This window comes from Buteo buteo, chromosome 3, assembly GCF_964188355.1.
Source record: "Buteo buteo chromosome 3, bButBut1.hap1.1, whole genome shotgun sequence".
Classification (NCBI taxonomy): Eukaryota; Metazoa; Chordata; class Aves; order Accipitriformes; family Accipitridae; genus Buteo; species Buteo buteo.
This window is the reverse complement of record NC_134173.1, coordinates 41,939,014-41,962,949: the sequence shown is the minus strand read 5'-3', so window position 1 is coordinate 41,962,949 and position 23,936 is coordinate 41,939,014. Positions and strand designations below refer to the sequence as shown.

The 23,936-nt window shown below is 41.3% G+C and overlaps 1 protein-coding gene across 10 annotated transcripts in view; it reads right to left on the bottom strand.

Annotated features, from left to right (window-relative positions):
* SULF1 (sulfatase 1) overlaps positions 1–23,936 on the bottom strand; it is a 125,746-nt gene that overhangs the window by 42,787 nt on the left and 59,023 nt on the right. For 5 of the 10 annotated variants that reach the window (XM_075023415.1, XM_075023418.1, XM_075023417.1 and 2 more), the window contains 5 exons: positions 22,235–22,294; positions 21,678–21,912; positions 15,783–16,022; positions 3,710–3,861; positions 1,500–1,669 (listed from right to left, as the gene is read on the bottom strand). In XM_075023415.1, the coding sequence (XP_074879516.1) occupies positions 1,500–1,669; positions 3,710–3,861; positions 15,783–16,022; positions 21,678–21,849 (734 nt within the window). In that variant the 5' untranslated portion in view covers positions 21,850–21,912; positions 22,235–22,294. Of the gene's footprint in view, positions 1–1,499; positions 1,670–3,709; positions 3,862–15,782; positions 16,023–21,677; positions 21,913–22,234; positions 22,295–23,936 lie in introns of those variants that run through there. The other 5 variants (XM_075023424.1, XM_075023423.1, XM_075023416.1 and 2 more) reach the window with 4 other exon arrangements.

Sequence of the window (23,936 nt, the reverse complement as noted above, 5' to 3'; positions counted from 1 at the left end):
GCTAGAAAAACAGGGAAAATGAATCTCTCTTGGCTTTTTTTTTTTTTTTCCCCTAAGCATTCCCCACTGCTTTCTGCTGGAGCACATAACTCAGGATACTGAGTTAGAAAATTCTTTCACACAACCCAATATGACAGGTTTTATGTGTTCGTGTCTATCTTATTTTACCTTTAGGACATAAAAAGGTGATAATAATTCTTCAGGATGATTACTTGAGAACAAATTTCAATTGAATATTTACAAACTAAAATCTCAATGTCTTCGCTTCTGTATCCAGGTAGAAATTACCCTGAATAGCTAAGTAACTATGAAACATTGCTGACTGGTTGCATTACTTGCAAAGTCAAGTCTCAGGAATGTGGGATTCGTTGAGAATATAGGATAAGAAAAATATAGTTAAGAATGTAAGGTCAGGGAAAGTAGCATATGTAGAAAGTAGCAGCCACTAAGAGGATAAAAAAAATACAAACTAACAAATATTTAACCATGAGCCATGAACAGCAAATCTCTTTCTGGCTCCAGCTGTGAACAATTTATGCATGCAGTTTATGCAGTAACTGCTACTCCTTGCAATTTTAAAGTAGTTAATGTAACTACAAAAAACATCCCTGCGTGTGAGCTACTGCAGAGTGTCCAAAATGCAGTTTGTAGACCAAGAAGCTTTTCCACTGTGTGATGAAGTTGATTCCTCCTCATTTCCAGAGGCTAAATCAATGTACAATCCAGCTAAAATATTTTGTTAAGTTTTTTTCTGTGTGGAAAGAGGTGCAAAGACATTGTTTAAGCACAAATGGAAAGAGTGGTCTACATGCTTATAGTAGACAGAAGGGCAATGGAAAGCTTCCATAACACCTCACTATGAGGAAAAGGACCCACAATATTCAAGGTACAAAGCAAGATGTGGAATCCAGGACTATCCTCAGATTTTTACCTGAAGTTCGTTTCAGTTCTAGAAACAAAATGAAGAGTTCTTTTTTTTTATTATAGTGTAATCACCAGAAAAGATTAAGCATGTTATTTAAAAATGCAGTCTAATAGGCTATTTTGGGAATCTGCCAGTATCTAGTCCATAAACAAATGGTGCACTCAAAAGCTACAAAAGGGTGTTTTTACTCTCAATGCATTCAGTTAGCTAGAGCCCAGGAAGTGCATATCTCAGAGGAAGACGAAGGAAGTAATATCTTTCCAACAGATCCTGACCTGTGTCTACATATTTTCAGGGTATTGTAAGAAGCTGCCCTTGCAAAGCCAAATACTGACCTTTTAATCTCCCACAACTTCCCAGGAGGAAAAGAGCTTCTCTCTGCTTTAATAATGGTCAGAGCTGTCACTCTCCTGCCCGAAAGGAGCAAGCACAGCAAAAGAAACAAGCAAACATTGACGGCGTACTATGAGTTTCTTATATTTGAATTCTCTGTTACTGCAACGTCTCCATAAACAAATACCTCACAAGAAGCAGATACAAGGAGCGGGTCTGGCAGTGTGTGATTTTGACTTACATATGCTGTGAAGCGTTGGGGTAGAGCTCTGAGAACTGTGGTGCCGAATCCTCGGGGCCATGGGGCGCAGCATGGCTGATGACCATCATTATGGGCCTATGGGGATATATCCTCTTAGACATTCTGAAGTAATTAATGCTCTCATTAGTGATTAGGTCTGTGAAGTAGTCCTGGAACATACGATTAACACAAAGCAAAAGGTACAAAGTGTATGATTAATTAGATCACATACTATCATGTTGTTATGTTATTTTCAAGTCCTCATTACAGCTCAGATCAGGAAGTAAAAACATACCATCAAAGAGATGTATGATTCCAGGGAGCATAGGGGAGACTGAGCAGTAATTACTTTCTTAAGCAGGCAATGCCACATAAAATGAGACAGTATTTTGCAAAACAGATACAAGAGAAGGCATTAAGTAAATATGATTACCAGATTTTGTAATATAATGCTAAGTAACATGTAAAATGACAGACTATATTGGCAAAGATATGTTTCCTGAATTTCACTGATAAAACACTTCCACAAGGTAATGGCTCCTAACTGCAAGAAATCATTGACTCTTACGTTGGTTTTCTGTTTACATAAACATTTCTTGCATGCTCTTTGTTCAGAGTATACTTTTGCATATGTACAAAGTGGAAGAAAGACACAACAGGCAACAGATTGCAAAAATCTTTATCAAAGAAATTGCAAATGTGAATGCAGGGAGCAGTTGAATTCCTGCAGGCTCTGTTCATTTAATTGTGCAACTTTAAGCAGTGCAGCTGCTGAGATTAGGGTTGTGGCTCACTAATAAACTGGCTTAACCCACAGCCAAGGTGGCAAATGGAAGCCTACAAGGGGAAGGGAGGAAATGGAACTAAGAAAAAAAGATGAAAACTTAAATTAAACCACCTGCCACCTTGGAGTATTCACTGTTGGCCTGGAGGTCTAGTGCGAGCTTCATTGAGAAAGTGCTGAGACAATGTTTGTAATTTCAAGCACTTCCAGGCATGACTAATCATATGTTGTGGATTCGAGGCCCCAAACAGCTGCAAAAGCAGAGCCTGAGGGACAAGGTCTGTGTCGCATGTCAGTGCTGGGACAAGCCAACCAGCTGTGACCTCCTTGCTCGCCCGCTCCCTGTCCCCCCTGCCCCTTCCCCTCTCCGGTAGCACACTCGGAGCACACACGGTAGCCAGCAGCACACACTGGCTGCTACGATCCCTGCAAGGATAGGGAAGAGACAGCGAGTGACCTTTTGGTTTCTAAAATGGGTAGTGAGTGCAAGACACAAGGGTTGTGATAATTTCTGGGTTTGTGGCCTGTTCAAGTGAAATGCCTGTATGACTGCTCTCCCAAAGCATCCACTCCCCTCCTATTTCCCTATTTATTCTAGCTACATACGCAGGGTGTGTAAGGAATGTATAACTAACCAATATTCTTTATTTTCTTTTTTTTAGTCTATATAAATATATAATCAGTATCATGTAATTTCTACGGGTGGGGAAATCAGAAACAGGCATTGCGAGCTTCCAATAAAATCTCATTACATGGGTCAGAAACCACAGCTGCAACATCTGTATCATCTTCCGTGAGCTACAGTCTGAGGAAATTCCAGATTGCTTTGTGCAGGCTGGAAAGTCTGCAATCTGCACTCCTAAGCCTTTCCGAGAAACTTCATGGCAGTGGGCAGGTCACCTTGGCATACTTTCCAAACTTTGTCAAGAGCACAAACAAGCTCTGAAGTTTTCCAACGGCCGTGTTCTCGCGCTTATCTATTCTCATAGTCATATCCGGAGTCTGACACCACAGGCACACAGCCTTTTTTTGGTGTGCACTGTATAATGGAAAACAGCATTAACTAAGGTTTCTTATGTGGGTAATAACTGACAACACTCAGCTAACTTTAAAGTTCAGTAGTGCAAGGGGCACAATTATTTTGGGGAAAGGCCTTTATTTACTACTTGTTTCTGCCACCGAACTATCACTTTTGAGCAGAGAGAGGGAGGGAGGGAGGGAGGGAAGAATCACCAGGCTCCACTGAAGAGCCCTTGGAAACTTTCTTCTGTTGCGCAATTAATATTGTCATGTGGAAATTGATCTGCAATGCCCTGGAGAGAAAATGACATCTCAATTTCTTGGTTGTAGTTGGTTAATTAATTAATTATCTGAAAGTTATTTTTATATTGATTAATGATGCAGCATTTATGTGTCTGGAAAATACCTTTGCATAATCAAATCCATGCTTCTCTTTGTTACCATTGCGAGAAATGGTGTAATTATAGAAGCGAGAGTTCTTCACTAATCCAACCCACTCTCTCCACCCAGGAGGGATGTAGCTGCCATTGTATTCATTGAGGTATTTCCCAAAAAAAGCTGTGAAGGTAAAAAAACAAGAAAAAAAACCACACACACATGAGGCTTTGCAATCCAAGTCTTTTAGTCTGAGTCAAAAGCATGCATGAATGAAGAGAAAATGTTTTAGAATGAGTCAGAGTTGCTTTATCAAAAATGTTCCTTTTATACCTTAGAGGGTTTTGAAATTAAAGTAAGTTTTTTCCACAGTTTTTATGAGAGTTGAAAGCCTTCGTGACTTTAGGTCTTCTTCTTAATCTTTTGGAATCTAGTGCTCACGTGAAATATTTTTGGGTTTTTTTTTAGAATGAGTATGTTTCTCTTGGTTTCCACTTGAAAATGGAATAAAAACTCAGTGCCCAGAGGAAACATCTGAGAAACACCTTGTGGTTTTAAGCAAGTCCTGTGATGTTTTGGAGTGTGGCTTCTGAATTTTGAAAGGCTGGCCTTGGCAACCTGGCTATGTTTGGTGGTTTGATAAAAGTTCTGGGAAGTCCAGATCTCCATCCCACGGGGCCACATTTGGGTAGAACAAGAGGGAATCCTCACCCTGCTTTGCTGCCACAGCTTCTCTAAGGCAAAACTAATGAAGAAACAAAGACTTGGAGGTCAAGCACCTTTGCCTGGCCTGCCAAACTAAGTGTATTTTTTTCCATATGCTCCAGGTGACAAGTCAGAACCTACTCAGACTGAAAATTTCAGCCTTTACCGTCAGGCCCAGGAGGGTTTGCAGGTGCTCCTGCCAATTCCTCTGGAAGGAAGTAAAAAGAAAAACAATCTCACAATGCAGTGGGCTCCCAGCTCTCTGGGAGTTGTGAATCGCTTATGCCAAAGATACACAGACACCAAAAGCCGGCCAACTGGCTTTGGGAGGGAGGATTAATGCTGGCATGGCACCCTGGCAAATGCAGCCGCATTGCTTCTAGGGACAGATGGGTATGGAAGTTCTTTAGCTGCTTGCGTAAGGTCTTTGGCCTGGACAAAAAAGTCAGTATGGATGGGTCTGCCCTGCTTTTCCACTCCCTGGGAAGTGCAGTGACAAAACACATGACCGGGCCTGCAACTTGGGTTTTCAGGGATTTATTAGCTCCAGCTCAGTCCCAGCAAGTTACTGGGGTGTCTGAGTGACTTCACTGTTTGCATTTTTAATTTTCTTGAGGTTTACAAGCCCCTGCAGGGTCACCTGCGCCAGCAGTTCTGCCGCCCGTGTCCCCAGCAGTCAGCGCAAAGGTACTCCTGGTGCTCACAAAATGAGACACCCCTGAAAGGAGGGAATGACAGAGACCCCTCCCTTTCCAGGGACAGAGCTCCTCTGGCTGATAGCTGCCCACCTCACAGCACCCCTTTGTGGTGCACAGCCCCTGCCTTCGCTGCTGACCCTGGCTTGGCCAGCCAGGGCTGCCCGCGGAGAGCTGCTGCCCAGCGTCACTTCCTTGGCCAAGCGTTGGGACACATGTCAAACCCCCACATTTGTTTCCTACTAGGAAATGAAGTCACTTTGGAAAACCTCACATTCGACCTAGACACATTCAATCTAACCAAAAAAGCACATTTGCGGAAGGGCTTAAATAATTCAGGTCTGACTGATGTGGGGATGGTGAACTTCCTGGGAAAACTAGTGGAAAAATCAAAATGTTCATAATTAAGACTTGCCTGAGGCAACATAAATATGGTGCAATCAAATCATATAACTGCCAAATGTCACTAACCAGAATTACAGTCATATATAATGTTACTTTCCTATACCACATGGAATGTGACATATAACCAACTCCTACAGACACTAGACCAGGCTTCTAGCTCTTCCTCCCACAGCCACCAAGAAAGCAACCCAGCCTCTCTCCTTTTTTCTCCTGAGGCCAACCAGAAGACAAGAAGCTTGAGGTGAAGAGGGTGACCATGGGGAGGGAATATGTGCCGTGTTGCCTCCCGGAATGGAAACCATACCTCTCCTTTAAGGCAGCCAAACTGGGTTAAATTCTCAGGGAGTCAGATGTCAAAGGGAAAGTGTAAGGGTAAAGGCTGAAATATAGTGGGAAGGGAAGCCAAGGAAAGAGTAGAAGGAGAAGAGAAGTCAGAGAGAGAAAACAGTGAAGAAAAATATGGGAGAGAGGAAGCATTACTGAGCCAAGCAAAATCAAGGACAGTCTGTGGTTACAGGGGAGATCTGAGGTCAGCCCTCCTGAATGCCATCCCAGATCCACCAGCAGCTACTGCATGACCTTGGGGAACCTCCGTGTGCTGTGCTTATCTGTAAAGGACTCTACTGCCAACCTGCCTCCCACAAAGATCTGAGGCTTTCAAGCTGTGAAATGGAAGTTATGGCAATTTATCACGTCGGATGGTTTGATAGCCCCACCTATAATTAAGATTGACTAATACTGAGACCTGAACTCTGCTATTTGCAGTCTTGCCAAACTTCAATCATTAGTGATGATAATTTCCATGCTATCTGACTCAGGCTGCCTTTTGCTCCATGGAACATTTTAGCCAAACAGTTCAGTAATTTCCAAGAAAAAGGCTAGGGAAAAATAAATGGGTTTGCCCATTTAAAAATAATTGGCAAGCTTTTCTCTAAGAAGTTCTAGTGTCTGTATGTTTTGATGTAGTGCCTTTGCAAATAACAGAGGTGGCTATGAAAATCTGTCTCAAAATGGCCAAGCTCTGAAAAACTGTAACACACACACATGACCAGGAAAGACTGACTACAGCTTCTCAGTTTAATGTCACCATAGGGTGTTCCTTTATGGATGTGAGAAAGTCCCCACAGTTTCAGTTTTGGCACTAAAACAAAGAACAGTCAGCTTCTTTCTCTCCTCTCTCTTTTGATATTCAGGCATTACCTGAGAGAAAGCCACCAGCATAAAATGCAGAGATGAAATGACCTCAGGCATAAGGATGAGAAAAGATAAACTGAATTTAGAAAAGGAAAGGGAGGCTTGGAGCTGGTGGGGGCCAATTCATCTTGGAATTTCCTTGCTATAGATTACTTAATTTTCTAACTTTAATAATGTTTTGTTAGCTCCCCTTTGGCCCCCTGAACCCCATATTTTGGTGCATGTTATGAGACTTTGGATTGACAGTCTGAACCATTCACCTTTGTGTTGGCAATGATTTAGTATTTTATCATAAAAATAATCTCAGAGCTGTCAAGTTTTAAGCAGCTCCTTGAGTGACAGTTTGCAGAAATAGATGTTTCCCCCTGTTGTAGAATAAAGCAGTTCCCATGCCAAATGTATAGTAGAGCCCTGAATACTAGTAGAAGCAGCAGTAGCCATGATAATGCATCACATTTGCCAAATTGCTTTAACCAAGAGTAGTTGGTCAAAAGCTCAGGAAGGTATGAGTAATTAGACAGATGAAGGGAAAAGCCAGGCTTTTACTGAAACACAAGAGTTCAGTCCCTTCACCGTGGGGTTTTCTGAGTACCACTGAATATAGGATAGGGCAAGTGAGTCAGAGCTGGAGCCCAGCGCCAGCAGTTAGTGTCTGGCTCTTCACATTCTGAATGAAGACAAGTGCCAGTGTGAAAGGAAAGCACAGTAGTGTCCATGGGACCAAATAATAATCAGCAAGTAATCACGACGGGTGTCCTAGTTGTTTTTTGTTAACCAGAGGATTGTAAACAATTAAAGCACTATGGAATATGTCACAGAACTGCCCAGGAGCTGACACAGTGATGTGCAAATGTCCTTGCTGGATCTTCACATAGTTGGCTTGTAGAGTCAGCCCACATCCTTAACTTAGCTGTAGCCCAACGCTTGCTGAATTGCCAAGTCTGAGTACTGACTGGGAATGCTCAGCTTTAGAAGCCACTTGTACTCAGCAGTTACAGGGTTTAGGAAGCCATTTCTGCTTGTAATTAATAAAACAGAGATTATGACTGAGTGGGTAAAAGCCTCATTAAAAAGTAATGCCATTTCAAGGGACATCTTTTCATTATTGCATGTAATGGCCCCCACAGGGATAACAGGAAAGATAAATGCCAATTTTTGCATTTTAATAAGACAGTTTTTATCTGCATTTTGGCAGTTTTGCTAACTGTTCCCAGGACACATTGTTATTTTTTAATCATATGTAGAGTAGCTTAGTATATCAGAATAATTGTATTCTGTATGAGTATGTTCAATTAAGTTTATGCAAACAACAACACAGGGCATGGTGAACAGTTATACAGACATCTATGTGTCTCAGGAGTGGCTGCAGAATACACGTTTGGTACCTAACATGAATAGATGCCATAATATAGGGTTTTGTTTTCCCTTTAGCAATTAGCTAATGATTTCTGAACTGGACTGAGAGATCCAGGGGGTTGCAATGGGTGCAAGACAAGGAGAATTTCACCCGGGGGATTTCTGGAGTTTGAAGTCAGGATATTTATAGCTGAATGTGATTCAAATTCTCATAATTCCCAGTACTTTTTCCCCCAGTAGTTTCTACAAGCATTTATGACTAACATTTATAGTATTACACAATAAAATTAGTCCCCTGCCTCTTGTCAGCATCAGTGGATTAGTGTACAGGTGAACTGGCCTACATCTACTGGCGAGACATCTCTGCATTTTCATGGATCAAAGGACATACATTATGTTCTACGCCCTTGTTATTTGTTGAGGCTTATGGGAACATTTCTGATTTAAAACAAACCCAAACCTTTAAAAAGGTATGCTGCAGTAAGGTTTAGTCACCGTGACCCAGACAAGAGCTTTAAGTAGACAGCCCACTTCCTTTAACAAAGTCAGGAAACCATTTACAGGAGTTGTGAAGCACTGTTTATATGACATTTCAGGGCTGACACACAGTGATTCTGTGCTTCTGGGGACAGAGCCCAACAAAACTGCAGCTTCTGGATTATTCCAGTAAATTCCTCCTTGCTTTCTTCCCATCATGCAAGTGATAGATTCAAACCCAAGAATCTTGATTTTTCCCCTCTGTTGAAAAATTACAGTGGATTAGTGTATCACGTCATTAAAGTGCAGAAAGCCAGCTCAGTACGCCAGCACTACCTAGGAAATGAAATAAGCACTGTCCCAAAAATGCAGTGAGGAAACTGAGGCACCAAGAGGTTAACCTTCAGATAGACCTAAGTCACACAGGAAGCCTGTGGCATTGCCAAGAATATTATTCAGATTTCGCAGTTCCCAGTCTTGTAACATAACCGCAGCAGAAAACCTCAGGTTTTCTAGTTTTTCTCCAGCTTTGTGTGTCTTTCCCAGCTGCTGCCAGGTTTACCATTGTAACCAAAAAGAGCATTAAATATTTTATAACTCAGCAGTTGCAAAAGGCATTAGCCTATAACTTGATATAGCAATCGTTAGCCTGGGTGATGTCTTTAACAAAGCCTGTATTATAGGCCAAGCTGGTAGCACTTTCCAGTATTGATGTTGTCTGACACTTCTCATTATAAGACCCTGTTTTCAGTTGCTTATAACTTTCTTATACTTGGACTGAAATTTTCCACACTGGATGTCTGCCTCAGGCTGAATTTTCTGAAACTTCTTAGCCCAAACAGTAGCCATCTTTGAGAACCGCAGTAATGGAAAAGGAATTACATCCAACATCTGAAAAAAATTATGCAAGCTTTCATTGATAGCACATCCATGCTCTGCACTGAGAGCACAAACTCTGTCAAAGACATGATGGACTCTCTGTCAAGGAGGCATCTTTTATCATCCTGTCAATATCTGCCCAAAGTTTGCTCAGTTTTGAAAAAAATCCTGCAGTTTGCATGTGCTGGAGATCTGGGCACCTCAGGACTTTATTTTGTGTCCACCTGTGAGTGGTGTCAGTAGGTGGGAGAAAGTTGATTGAAATGCAGAGGGCAGGAGGTGACCAGATAAGGACAAGCAGTTTGGGGAATGGCAGGAGATCCAGCAAAGGAGCTGGTGGGAGGTGGGGGGGGAGTTAGGGGGGAAGCAGTGGGGGCTTGGGGGCCCAGGACTGGCAAAGTAAACCAAGAAACTGGTCAGTGAGTGCAGAAAGGAGAAAGAAGCTGACTGACAAGGGAAGGGGGGGTGGGAGAAGCAGATTTGCTGGTCAGGCTGGGAAAGGAGATCGCTAATGGTAAGCAGTGGGAACAGGACATGTCTGTCAAGGACTGACTGGATCCGGGAGGTTGGGAACAACTTGAGGACAGATGGGCTGGGGGACAAGGCTCAGAGCAGAGGCCGAGGTGAGGTCTTACAGGGCCAGAAAACTGGGATGAGAAAAACTGGAGTGGAGACTTCTTTGCCTCACAGGCTAGGATGAAGGGAGCCAGAAGCACCTTTGGACAGTGGGGAGAACACAACAATGCCTGAAAGGACTCCTGAGTCTCACTGCCACCCTCCTTTCAGCAGACATCTGAAAACCTATAGCTGCCAGCCCCAGGCCCCATATGTGTGATAAAACCCCACCCTGCTTAGTAACTCAGTAAGAAAGCAGTAGACTTCTGCAGAGGGGATCTGAGACCCCCATCCTTGCTGATGTGGATGCCAGCATTGTGCCACTTGATAGAACTGGTTTATGTTTTTAAGTTGAGGAAATTTCATCCTCCAGAAAGTGGTATGTTATTACGTAGTTAAAGACTATCATTTGGCCACACGAACAAGAGAGATGAAGTAGTTGCACAGACAATGTTCTATCCAGATTTTCCTAAATGAAGCACTTGAATGTGTAAATTTGCTAAAAATCTTTCAGTGTACGGTTTTCTGTGCAATATTTAATAGCATAGAATTCTGTTTTAAGCATAAGTAGGCAAACATGCTGTGGTTTGATGAGGTCCTGGACAGAAACCAAAAGATGTTTCACTTCACATGATATCATAGAACTAGAAAATCCTGCATGTTATCCTTTTCAGACTTTTCCCTCTTCTACATTTCTCTTTTTGTGGACTATTGAATATATTCAGCGCATTTGAGTTTTATTTATACATTTCTTAGTTTGACTGAAAGTGCAATTTTATTCTGAAAAGTGAGGCATATTTTCAATTATTTAAAATATTTACAAGTTAAATTATGTTTGATGCTCCCCTGCCTCTTTTATACCAATTAAGAAAGAACCTGAATGCTTGGAGTTCTCTCTCTCTCTTTCTTTTTTTTCACTTTAGAAATATTTGGAAAACCAGGACTGATTCCCTGCTCACTCATTCCCACCCCTGTAACATATTCTGTCACCCTCTCTGTTTTGAAAGAGTGCATGAGGCAGGATACAAATTAGGTCACTGAAATGATGCAGATTAAAAATAGCGTGTGCTGGCAGTGAATTGTACTGTAAGGCTGTGAACAGGAAACACACTGGCTTTGCCTCCAGAGGAAATGTATTGTCTGCCCGCACCTTCAGGAGGCATAGCTTTTGCTCCCTTTAGGAAAGATTAACTTGTCTCTGTGTGTCAGAAGGGAATTGTGCTGAGTTTAAATACTCCTTAGCTTTCAGTTTCTTGTAACCTCAGCATTTTATTAGTTCTTTGGTCACTACACTAAGAAATATACCTGTAAGTGACAGGTGCCAACTGACATGCATCAGAAGCTGATGTGAACTGTTGAACGTATGAACTAGATGTCAAGCAAGTGACCATTTCTGTTCATCACTACACAGAAGTCTGTGACTAATGTCAAAACATGCCAGATAGTGACATCTCGATGTCCAGTCACTTCTCGAATTTTGAGTTTTACAAATGCAAGCATTTAGAAATTAACGTTCAAGTTGCTTAACTTTGATATGTTACCATTTTTGTCCCATGAAAGGCTGAGAATGCCGTCAATACACTTGCATGCATGAACCCTGAATGTTATTCTGATTGGTTGATACTTCTGAGCAAGAAATAAAATATTGGGCAATACATCTTCCCAAAGACAATTCTAAAAAATGTAAGCAAGTAATTGCCTAATTTGGTGATCTCTGTTCTTTCAGGTGGGATTCCATAAGGGGAGAGCCTGGTCCTGCGTTTGGCATGTTGCTGTGAGGCTGTCAGCAGTTGCTGAGCAAGGGCAGACCCCTGTTCCCTCCTGCATGGTTACGCTGGTTGTGAAGGGCTAAGAGGAGCAAGGATTAGAAGGTAGTGATTCGACAAAGTAACACTAAACAGAGAGGGCTCTGAATGCATACGCACGTTAAGTCAGGGTGAGAATTTTAAACTTAACATTTCTCTTCATATTTGCAAAAGGATGAAACTTCAGCTGGTAAAAATGTAAAATCCTGCAGTATACAAAGTGTGACACACTATTTAACAACAAAATGATTGTTATATTTATGTCTCCTGGATATTGGCTGTGCTGCTGTCATGGCTCTGTCTTCTAAAATACTGAGATAATGCTCAGCTACTGCTCGGTTATTAAGATGTAGCACAATCCTCCTTTCCTACTGGAGGAAGGCAAGGTTGAGGTAGTGCACTCCTGGAGTTTTCCTTTGTGTTTGTGTAGGTGAATGGCAGCGTGAACTGACGACACCGAAGGGCACATCTGAGAGGCAAGACTATGTGTTGTAGGGCTGGGCCAGAGCAACAGAAGGTAAAGAGAGTAAGAGACTTCAACAGTACCCCAGGGAGGACTGAAAGAAGAGCAAATAACCAGCCAATACTTTGCAAAGCGCAAAGCAAAATCTCAAACTCCTGCATCTAGTAATCTTATGAATAAAATTTCTGAGTCTAAATAGCTGAAGGGATGTCTACTGACATTAAAAACTACAAGATAAAAGAAAACTTCTCAAGTTTTTCTCACAATTTCCACAAAATTTGAAAGTGATTACAGAGTCACCCTTTTTCCTCCCCAGTATGAGCAGCTGGAGCCTATGTAATTAAAACAAAAGTCTCATCTCTCTGAAGCTCTCCAGAATTGCTTTGTTTTCTCTTTCTACCTATTCACTGTGCCTTCCCTGCTATTTCCTACAAATTCTAGCTTAATATTGCCAAGTTAGTGGACTTTCAATGATCAGGAAGCTGTGCAGTTGATTCATTGCTGCATTAGCATACAGCTTGTGAGTAAGGGAAACCGTAAACATTGAAACATCTTTAATTGTTTTGGGATTTTTTTAAAATTATAATTAGAAGCAAAAGTGATTTTGGTTTGGCAGTGTTGTTTCTGAATATTTTCTGCCCTGCCAGCACCCAGCGCTTTTCCTGCCTATGATTTAGCACTGTCATATAATATTCAAAAAGGGGTGTTTCCATGAAATGCAACATCTCCATGAGGTCACATCTGAGTAGAACAGGAGTAGAAGAGTCAAATAGAAAAAGGAAAGAAAACTCCATTCTGTTCTTTGCCAGGTTTTCCCAGTGGGCTCTAATTATGACCACAGTTTATTAGAGCACATTTCAGACCTCTCTTTAAATGGCCTACTGTGCTTGCATGGAGTTCTCGCGGCTTCAGCAGGACTCCTCTCATAAGAAATCTGCCCACATGTGACCAATTGCAGTATAGAGGGTTTAGTTAAGGCTGCAGCAGGTTTAGACAGCAGATGCTTTATAGATGTTGGAAACTATTTGGAGTGAACAGAAGTAAGGACATTGTACAAACATTCTCTCACCTCTTTATTTCCACTGACTTACATAATAATTTGATCCTGTGCAAAAAGTGAGAGCTAAATCTTCATAATTTCAAACAGACAACCAGGTTGGAGGTATTGCACTCTGTCTCATCTGGACTGGAGCTCTCTGGACCAGGGCCTTATCAGGACTGTCACCAAACTGTGTGAGTCACTCACTTCTTTTTCTCCACTTCAGTTTCCCATTGAGGAGGATATTGATTTCCTCTCAAAACACATAGAAATGCACAGGGTAAGTACCCACAGCATCTGCAATATCAGCGCAGAGTCACGACTAGTCTATGTGGCATGTAGCCACTCTCTCTCTCCAGTTCCCTCTTTTTCACTCCCAATTATCCTTGACTCCCAGGTATTCTTTAGTCATTACAATTTTACTAAACTTTCTAGCTGTGAAGTGTAGGTTATTAGTTGGTTAGTGGACTTTTGATGACTTTTTAATGAGGCAACACTATCCTTAAAAATGTATTATAAGATCTGCTGTTAATTAAGCTGCCACTTCCAAAAATAATTGTGGGTAATTAGAAGGGAGGCTTATCTTACAAGGAGTAAGTGGATAAATTCTTTGGGACAGACATATTGTTATAGGGTCGGACAATGTACCTTGGTCAGCATTGGAGTTTCATACAAGTATTTTCATTTGTTTCCATTTCCTTTCTCTCCTTCCTGCCCCTTGTTAAACTCACTTACCCTGACAGTTTTAGGACTGATGTTCTCTCTGCCTGCCTTTGGAAAGGGATTTTTTTCCTTTTCCTTTTCTTTTGACCCCTTTTTCTTTCCATTTAATAGGGCCAAGTCTGCATTTAGTAGACATCTCCACATGCCTTCATAATACAAGGCAGTGCAGAAGATATACCCAAAGCAGAGTGGTTACGCCCCGAAGGGCAGAGAGGGCTTGTGATAGAGCTATCTAGTTTACACATGAGGCATTTAGTTGTGCAAGTATTAGATTACAAATCAATAAGATGATACTAAATTTTTTTAAGAACAGGAAAGCCAAGTACCACATGAGGCAGCCATAGATCAAGCAGAAAGGATTTCTGAGACATAAGCCATGAGACAAAGCTTATATTTTAGGGTGAATTCAGCACCTTTTCTAGCAGTGACTGTCAGTTCTCTCCCCTGTTTTTCTCCTCCAAAGCCTTGATGCTGACCCTTACTCAGGTTTAGCAGCGCTGTACTCAGATGGCAACTTCACTGAAACCAGCTTAATAGAGACTGAAGTACTATTCAGCACATGTGTCAGAGCCAACACCAGGTCCAAAGAAGTTAAATATTTGTCTGGGTTTGCTTTTTGAACAGGATGCAGAAGCTCTCCAGAACTACAGATACAGAGAAACAGAAGAAAAAAGAGAGAGCTGTCTGTGTAGTAAAGAAAAGATGGCAAACAGGCAGATAATTTTAAGGCATTGGATATAGCAGCATTAAGGGAATTAGGAAAAGCAGACAGCATGCAGACATTTGCCTGCTATATGTTTTGAAAGCAATCTGTTCTTGTGCCTAAGCCGCTGATAGAGACAAATTTCTTTGCTGCCAATTACATTGTAAGGAACGCAGTTGGCACTGAGATCTGTGCCTCATTGGTCCTGTAAAGGGGAGTCTTTGTAGGCGAGCGACGCTTTTGGACAAATCGCACCCTCATGACCTCGCACAACTCCTGTACCTTGCGAAGGGGAAGTCAGGCTGGAGCCTAACGTGTCTACAGATTGAATCTTAGGGGATAGGTGATGCAGAAATGAATCAGGTTTTACATCAAGCTGAAGCGCAGACGAGAGGAATAAGAAGAGTTCTTTGTAGACAGGAAAGGGATCTCCTGACTACGGAAAACCACCAGGAATTTACAAGAAAACTATCAAATCTTATTGGTGCACAGCAGAACAATCCTTCTTAAAGGCATGTTTCTATTCCATTTCAGAAAATGCAAATGAAATATTGCCCCATGGCAAAGTTTAAATTATACCATTCACCTTGTTTCACTCCCATGACAGGCACTTCACTCCTGTGAGGTCTTTGGCACCAGTCCCCAGCCTGGCCCTGACATCTTCTTCCATAACTGTTAGCAGCTGTCCACAAGCAGGCCATAATACTGACCATAATCATGGCTGGAACTGCCAGTTCAGTCCCACAATGCCACTAAAATGCACCTCTTTCACACTAGGTGTAACTGCCCAACAGTTTATTTCCCACATCCAAACGTGAAAATATGCTGCTCCATTATGAGTGAGTTTCTTTACATGCTGTTAGCTGCGGATCTGGACCAGCAGTCAGTACTACCCTCCCTCTCCATAACACTAAACCTAACGTCTCCTCTGTAATTCCAATTTGGGACAATAGTTGCTTCATTTTAGGCAGTGATTCAAGACCCATTGCTGAAATATCTGTCATTTTCACTTCAAACAAAGAACTGCTGTTGATTTGTCTCTTACCTGTTCTATACCCAGTGTTATTGAGATACACAGCGAAGGTACGTGGCTCATGAGTAGCCTGCCATGAGGGAGAAGAACAGTTTTCGTTGTTGGTGTATATGTTGTGGTTGTGCACATACTTCCCAGTCAGCATGGAGGAACGTGATGGGCAGCACATTGGGGTGGTTACAAATGCATTGATAAAAGAAGCCCCTCCATTCTCCATAATCCTTCTGGTTTTATTCATCACTTGTAAGGACCCTGCAATAAGAGGCACTGATCATCACTGTGCAGCAAAAATAGTTAGAATATATTGGCTGCTACTATGCCATTAAAAGTAAAGTATCAGTGATTAGCTTGCCTTTGGACATCAGCCTGTACTACTCCATAGTTCAGGTAATTTTAGAAGAAAAGATAAGGTTTTTATTGTATCACCAAACATATTATTCACAATTCCAGAAATACATTTTTCTCAGGCTTCAAAACAAAATTAAAATACAGACTAATCTAGAAATACAATGTTAAAGCTTTAGAGCTGTGTAAAATTTATAGATCGATAGTTCTTCAAACACTGCTGTAGGAAAACAGTTATGTTACACAGAATACATAATTGGTAAATGTGCCAGTGAAATATGTAAAATTCTGAGATTACCAATAATCTGTTACAATTCTTTCCATTTTATCAGATAATCAGAGAGAGAGAATGAGAGACAGGAAGAAGGTAAGGGAGGGAGGGAGAGATAGAGGAGAATAGAGAGACAATTCAGTAACAATTTTTTCTAGAGGGAAGTTTCTCTGGACACAGGATCAGCATGTCTGGCTCCCATACTGAAGCACTATGCTCAAAATCAGCTTTTGGGGATGAATCTGCATGCAAAAAATACTGGCAAAATTCAGCACCTTTCTCAAGAAACTGTACTGATCCTGTTTAAAGAACAAAGACATTTTTTGCATCCTTCAAAACATCTTCATGAACAACAAGGTGAGACAGGCAGGCCTTGCAGATTTCAGACTGCAGAAAGACTGAGCAGCTCCTGATAGGGTCTGTCAGTATTTGCTGACAGCTGTCAAACTTTGCTCTTTCTGTTATCCAACAGAGCAGGGATTGAAGGGTGAGGGTGAACCGTGGATATGGCACTATGTGTCCAGGAAGCAAGTTTGTGAATTGTAATACACAATTTTGGTGGCAAAGAAGAGGTTTCTGGAATTCTACTTTGGTTTTTTTCCCTTTGTTTTTACAATTAATTCCACACAGTTGACAGCAATGGGCTTAAATTTAAATTCATAGATTCCACTGATGCAATAAGAGTTTTTCTTGGTGGTTTTGTTTGGGTCACTTGAAAATCAAATTTAAAAAAATAATTTTTTTAAACATGAAAGACATGTCTGTAAAACCACAAAACTGCCAAGGACGCTCAACTTTAGGTGTAAGCAGTAAAATCTTACAATTTATTTTACTAGTTAAAATTAAGCATGCTCTGTTTTGTTTTGGGGCTAAAGAGTCAGTGCTGACTATGAAATTTTTTGCATCAAAATTGTTTGATTAAAAAAAGGAAGAGGCATTTAGCTCTTCAGCATTTCCTGGGGCAGTGCCAATGTCTGTGTCTTCAATGATACTTTTAAAACCCTGCATATAAGTGTCCATCATTTTGGACCCTTCCTCTTTCACAGCCTCTCTTTTCTAAATGCAGAACATCTGCATTCGTGCTTTCCTGAACTCAATACAGAAAAAACACATGAGTTTAGAGATACAGAGAAGTAGGAGAGCAACTGAGAGGTCCGTGAACACGAAAGGTCTCCATTTGTATGAGTGGGAGCATTTCACTGAGTTGTTAAGTAAAAGTCAAATGAGAGATCATCCTCACTCTACACGTCTTTATCTCGGACCCCAGGCTGGCTTTTTCTTTTTAGTTCTTGTTTTGCTTTGTTTTTGCCATAGCTCTCCTGGTTTTGAAATGTCACAGTTTAATGCTGAGAGCTCAGCTGTAAGGTGCTTCGAGGTCCTCAGATGGAAAGTGCACTGTTCAGGTACACTAATGCATGGTAACAGCAGCAGAGCTGATGTGCACTTTCATGCCTCTATGCATTATAAATGAGTAGCTGTTAGAGCGCTTCCTCATTCCTCTGCTTGGTCAGCCCTCTGCTCTTGCAAACCTGCTGTTTATGAGTAAGTTTTTCCTCCAGGTATGCACTTACTGACACTGATAATAGATTTAGCCCCTCTGGAAATTCTGGAATAGGCACTTCAAAGCAGGTGAGACTTCCGCATTTGGAAAACAAAACATAAGTAGGAGATAAAACTTGCTGATATAAATTATAATTCTTTGCTCTCTGTAGCTCTCCTCACAGCTTGTGCTCTTTACCATCTGGCCCACAGTCTTCAGGGCACACATACTCAGGCACTGTTTGACAGCAGGACACTCGCGCTCTACATGACCAATTGGGGAGAACCTGAGGGGAACCAGATAACTGGGAACAACCACTTTGCACAAGAAGTTAGCAAGTTTTGTCATGCACGAAATTCAGTGTCACTTCTCAGTCTATTCTCATGTATCAAGAAATATGTTTGGTAACCAAGGTTTCATAACAAGTCTTAAAGTTGCTATGGACTTTCATCCAGGTGTATCACAGGTGGGCATCTCTACAAAGGAACAGCTAGAGCCACTTTGTCTTTATATGGGTTGTACGCAAAGCCCCAGGAAGGGGATGGACTTTGTCAGATCTCAGCACATATCCCCATTTTTTCAGCTTATGTTTTTTAGTACTTTAGTTCTAGTGAAGATGGAAAGCAACCCAGGCAAATTATGCCTGATGTGATACATCCAGATGATGCGATCTCTTCACCCAGTGCTGTACTCAGTGGATGGTTTATATGGATTTCACTGGGTTGTGCATTAGGCTGTAAACAAGAGTACAGAAAAAAGTGATTGTCTCAAATTGAATTTTCCCTCTTTTCTTTTTTTTTTTTTTTTAACCTTTTCCCACTTCTCTGACATCTCAAAGGCCTCTGGGTTAGAAACACTGAACCTACCAATGTAGTCATTAGTTTTGACTCCTTTCTGGCATTATGCAAGGTATTATTTAAAGTGAGGATTACAAGAGTGATTGGGGGGGGGTCATGGTTTGAGGTACTGATGTGTGCAAGTGATAGAGAATCTGAAGGACAGGGGAAGAGACTAAAGAGCGAGCAAAAAGTTGGAAATACCTGTACACATGCCTGATCAGAGTACAGACCTGACCCCAGTGGGAGCTGGGGCCACTGCCCTGAAGAGCAGCAGTATGTTGTCTCCAGGGGGGCAGTAGTTCTGGGCAGTTCTGGGTTCTGGGAGCTTGTGCTTTGTCTTGAGCAAGATGCCCATTTGCCTCAGTGTTGGGCAGTTATTTTTCTACCCTCAAGATCCTGGTGGGGGAAAGAAAGTGCACAGAAGCACAATTTAACCAGTCATTTCCCAGCTTCTGGGCCCAGGTGTTTGCTGAGTTTCTTCAAGTACCGTGGGCCAGGCTGCTTCACACCGCTTAAGTTGCCATCCACCAGCTGACCTGTAATATCCTTCCTCTGTGACACATTCCTCCCAGCATAGATAGGAACTGACTGGAGTTGTGGAGCAATTTGTGGGTTTTATCTGATAAGCTGAATGAGACAGCAGCCTTGCTGAACTTTTTTGCATTCAGAATGCAAAACTCAGGGGGATGGTGCAGATCGATAGGAAGATGCACATACTCCTATGCTTTGAGCACTAACTAAATGCAAGCTCCCTGTATCTTGCAAATTTTACTTTGGATAACTCCCTTGTATATCATTTGCACTCAGGCAGCTGAATATTTTGGTTCAATGCGCATACATGCTCTGGAGACAAATCCTCCCTGATTGAAGTCTATAACGTACCCTATATGCTTTTATGTTAAATCATTCATTTAGAACAGCTTTTAGAAATGTTCATGCTGGGAATACGATAGCAAATAATCCATACTGAGAGACTTCCAGTCTTGTGATTTTTTGGATACCACTGCCTAAGTTTTATTCTGTTTGTGGCAGAAAGTGTTACTTCCCATTGACCTTTGGGAAACTTAAGATTTTTCTCAGGAATCACTGAAGGGTGAGGGGATAATTCACACATGGAAAACAGTATGGCTTTACTTTTCAAATAAGCAGAATGATTTATTAGCAGAAGTGTGAATAATGCAGTACAGTAAGTCTTGGGGCTGAATCCTGTTTCCTGTGAAATGATCTATGAAAAGGCGAAACCTGTGTCTTTATTCAAGGCAGTGGGAATGCATACACATCCAGGCTATTGCTCAGCTGCCTGCTAATAGGAGCCAGAGTGCCCTGTGAACATCCAGAGCAGCTTTCAAAGAGAGGAGCTCCACAATATGAACAAAGTGGCTTGCCACGTCCTTCCTCCTCTTTCACCACTTGCATAGCCTCTCAAGACAGCAAGAAGGTAACATTGTTCAGAGACATGTGTCTGCTGACCTACCTTCTCCAGTGCCCTGGAGAAAGTAGGCTCTTTTGGACCACAAAAAAGAAGACATGACTTGACCCTTTTAATGAAATTTTCAGAACGACTCTATCAAGAAGAAATGCATTCCTATTGTAATAGCTGTATTTTAGGCCAAAAATGGAGCCAGGAACAGCCATTCATTATGCAGCATGGCTAAACAGAGCAGACATTTGAAAGAGTGAGAAATAAAAAAGATAAGATATGCTCAGATCTAAAGGCCTGGTCTTGGAGCTATGCTGCATAAAAGCATTAACTCTCAGTCACAAAATGTAGTTTATTAATTATGTTCTCACAGCCCTGAAGGACTGTGTAAATTATTATTGCATCATGACAAAAACAAAAATGCTAGCAGCTAAAGAATTGCTTTTAGATCTAGACCACTTTTTGTCTACAACTTTCTGGCTGAAAGTATGTGATTTTAGAACAAATGAACTATTTTGTTATAAGTTTTCTGGAATGAAGCATTTTGATTTTTCAATGTCATATGGCACTTTGTTTAGAAATTCACTATACTTTTATTAAAAACATGTCTTTCATTAAAAAACACTAAGAAAGATTTCATTTCAAATTGATTTGCCAATTTTTCACCTTTTTGATCTTGCCTCCCACCCCCAAAACTAAAATATTTGCTTGGGGGTAACCTAAAATGATCCTCTTTCTCTCCTTCATTTTTCACTTTGGGCAGTGAACCAAAAAACCAGTTATATGCATAACTACTATTAATATCTTTCTAACTTACTTAATGGAAAACATTCAAAGGCCTCCTGGAACATCATCCAAGTGTTTTAACTTTTTCCACCCTAAGAAAAATATGTGAAAATCACTTCTGGCTGGTATGTCCAGGTTGTGCTCAGATATTTAGTATACTTGTGAAAGCAAAACTATCCTATTTTTATACATATAGCATAGTTTTAAAGCAGATGGATTTTAAACACTTTAATAATTCACAGAAATATTAAGCTTATATCCTGAAACCAGACCAGTTTGTATGTGTGCATAAACATGTCAGATGACATATATGCATGTGACAAGACACTCACCTATACAGCATTGAAGGAAAGGTTAGCCTCATAAGGCTCAAATTTTTAAATGCTACAGAAAGTCACAAAGTAAAAAAGGGCTTCTGATGCAAATTTTTTACCTGTATGTCCTTGCACGTGTTATTAAATCCTTCTATGCTGGTGATTAAAACCTTCCATGGCAGATTTTGATAAGCATAGATTTCCTAAAGTCTGTAATTAAATGTGATGAATGCTATTAAATAATATTTGTTAACTCATTTTCCAAACTTGTCCCACATTCTGATATTGTTCCAGGACCAGTACCTTCCCTGAATTTAAAGTACTTTCTGCTTGGCAGAAATTACTGAAAGACATGTGAGGAAATGAAGTAGCAAATAACAATTATTTCTCACCTAGCTCCACATCTTGATCATCTGTGAGTACAAGGATGATATTTGGTCTGATATTTTTTCGCTCCTGCTGCACACGTCCTCTGAACCTCGGGGACTTGACGGTGGAACAGTGACTTGTTAGCAGTTCAGTACTGAGCACTGCCAAGATGAGTGCAAACCAAGAAGACTTCATAGTAGTTCCAGTATTTCAATTAAAAGACAGATCCAGAAGTGCCTGAGCTCTAGTTTTCAAGACCTGTAGGGAGGAAAAGAAATTCTGTTCAAGCAATAAATAAACTTCCAGTCACACAGTGAAAGGATAACACTTAGGGAAGTCAAGCCTGACACATACCATTTAACATGATTATAAGCCATATTGTTGAATAAGAGCTTTATTCTGTCATTTTCTAAAAATAAGCTTGGTCATTCTGCAACTACGCTTTCTCAAATAATTTTTGCTTGAAGTCATGCCACTGCCTGCATTTTGTAAAGGCATGACTTCTGGTATACTCCTCACAGTGCTCCTTCTCCTACACCCCATGCTTCTTTTTATGTAGCTTGTTCCTTACATTCAGTACCTGGGCACAGTAAAAAATTGCCAGGATGCAGACGTGTTCAGAACATCTGTAGGAGGAGCCCTGTAAGAAGGAGAAAGCAGAAGGCTTGTCAGTCAAAGACCTCAGTACTGTGGCTGTGCTTCAAAGTCTCCAGAACTGTTCGTTACAGCTTCGTTCTCTGTCCTGAAAGAAAAGAGTAAAAAAATTTGCATTCCCCCCAGCTCCCCTACTTAATTTAATACCATACCTACGCAGCAGTTAAATGGCACCTTGGCTGCTAGAGATAAAGGACCTATATCTCACATCATCAAATGCAGGTGCTTTTCCAATATTTATAGTCAGTCTGAGATTCTGAGAATAAGAGTTAATTCCAGCGTATGGCACCTGCCATGCGATAAAGCTATTTTAGGTTAACTCACCTGCATGACCAACTAAACCCTTACAAAACAGAGGGGAGAGCACGGCTGTCATTTGCAGTCTGCATTGGATCACTACGTGAAAAGTCATCTTCCCACTGACAAGAAAGCTCATATTAAGTGACAGTCCAGATGATCTTACCCAGCATTGTGAAAGAGCGTAACTGTCCCTCAATCAATCAATGATGGACCTGAGTGCCTCATCCATAATGCACAGTACCTCTGGCACAGCCTTGTCCTTGATACTCCGCTTCCAGACTCGGCTCAGTACGTTATCAGAACCCCCTCTCCGTGCCTGTCACTCAAACAGCCTTGCTTTTGTAAGACCTGATGCAAGCACAGAGGCTTGGCTTTGCTGCAGCAGATTTAAACCTGTGACTGAAAATGACTGATTGGCCCAGGGGGGAATGGGTAGCCACTTACACTTTAACATTTTTGGCATTACTGGCTGAAGCTCTGCAAACCCGTCCTGTTACACAAGGGAAGGAGGGGATATCTGGGGGCAAAAAGGAAAGGGGTGGGAAAGAAACCACGGAGTCATGCCGGCTCCCTCCAGGGTATTGACCTGCCACATACTTTCCTTCTGTTTTTATTTTGGGACTATGGATAAAGCATGGTGACATTGGTCAATAAAAAATCCCCAGAAAACCACCCAAGCCCAAGAACATTCAAGAGGTCTGCCCGAGGGGAAGCCTGCATGGGAACTGGGGTGCACATTATATAATTATACTGGAGCATAATTCATGAGGAGATCTGTGCACCCACACCTGAGACTTCATATTCAGACATGCAACATGAACTACAAACAGATTAATAAGCAGAAATATTTAATGAGAGCAACACAGAAGACAAAAAGGGCCCCATCACTCACCTAAAATTGCGCTAATAGGAAGGTGCTCTAAATTTCAGGGGAAGAAGCCACAGGAGAGGGAGGGGATGGGACTTGGTGCTGGACTGCTAGAAAAAGGATCGTGTTCTTGTTTTCACATACACCTTTTATTTTAAGCTTCGCAAGCTAAACAGTTTCATGCTCCTCACTCTGGCAGGCTGTAATTACACCAGAAGAGTGTGAACATCTTTAAAAGGAAAATCCAAGTGTCTGTTGCAGAGAAATCTTGTCTTTCATTGTCTCTGCAGCAACAAACCGTTCAGCCTCCAACTGACATTACAGCACTGCAAAGCCAATACAGGGGATCAGCATTTAGTGTTAAACACCATTTCGGTGATTGCACAACATTCAGGTAAGTAGACTGGAAGTCTGTAATTAGTCTGGACTGACTTTTAAAAATAGTTCAATTTCCTTGTAT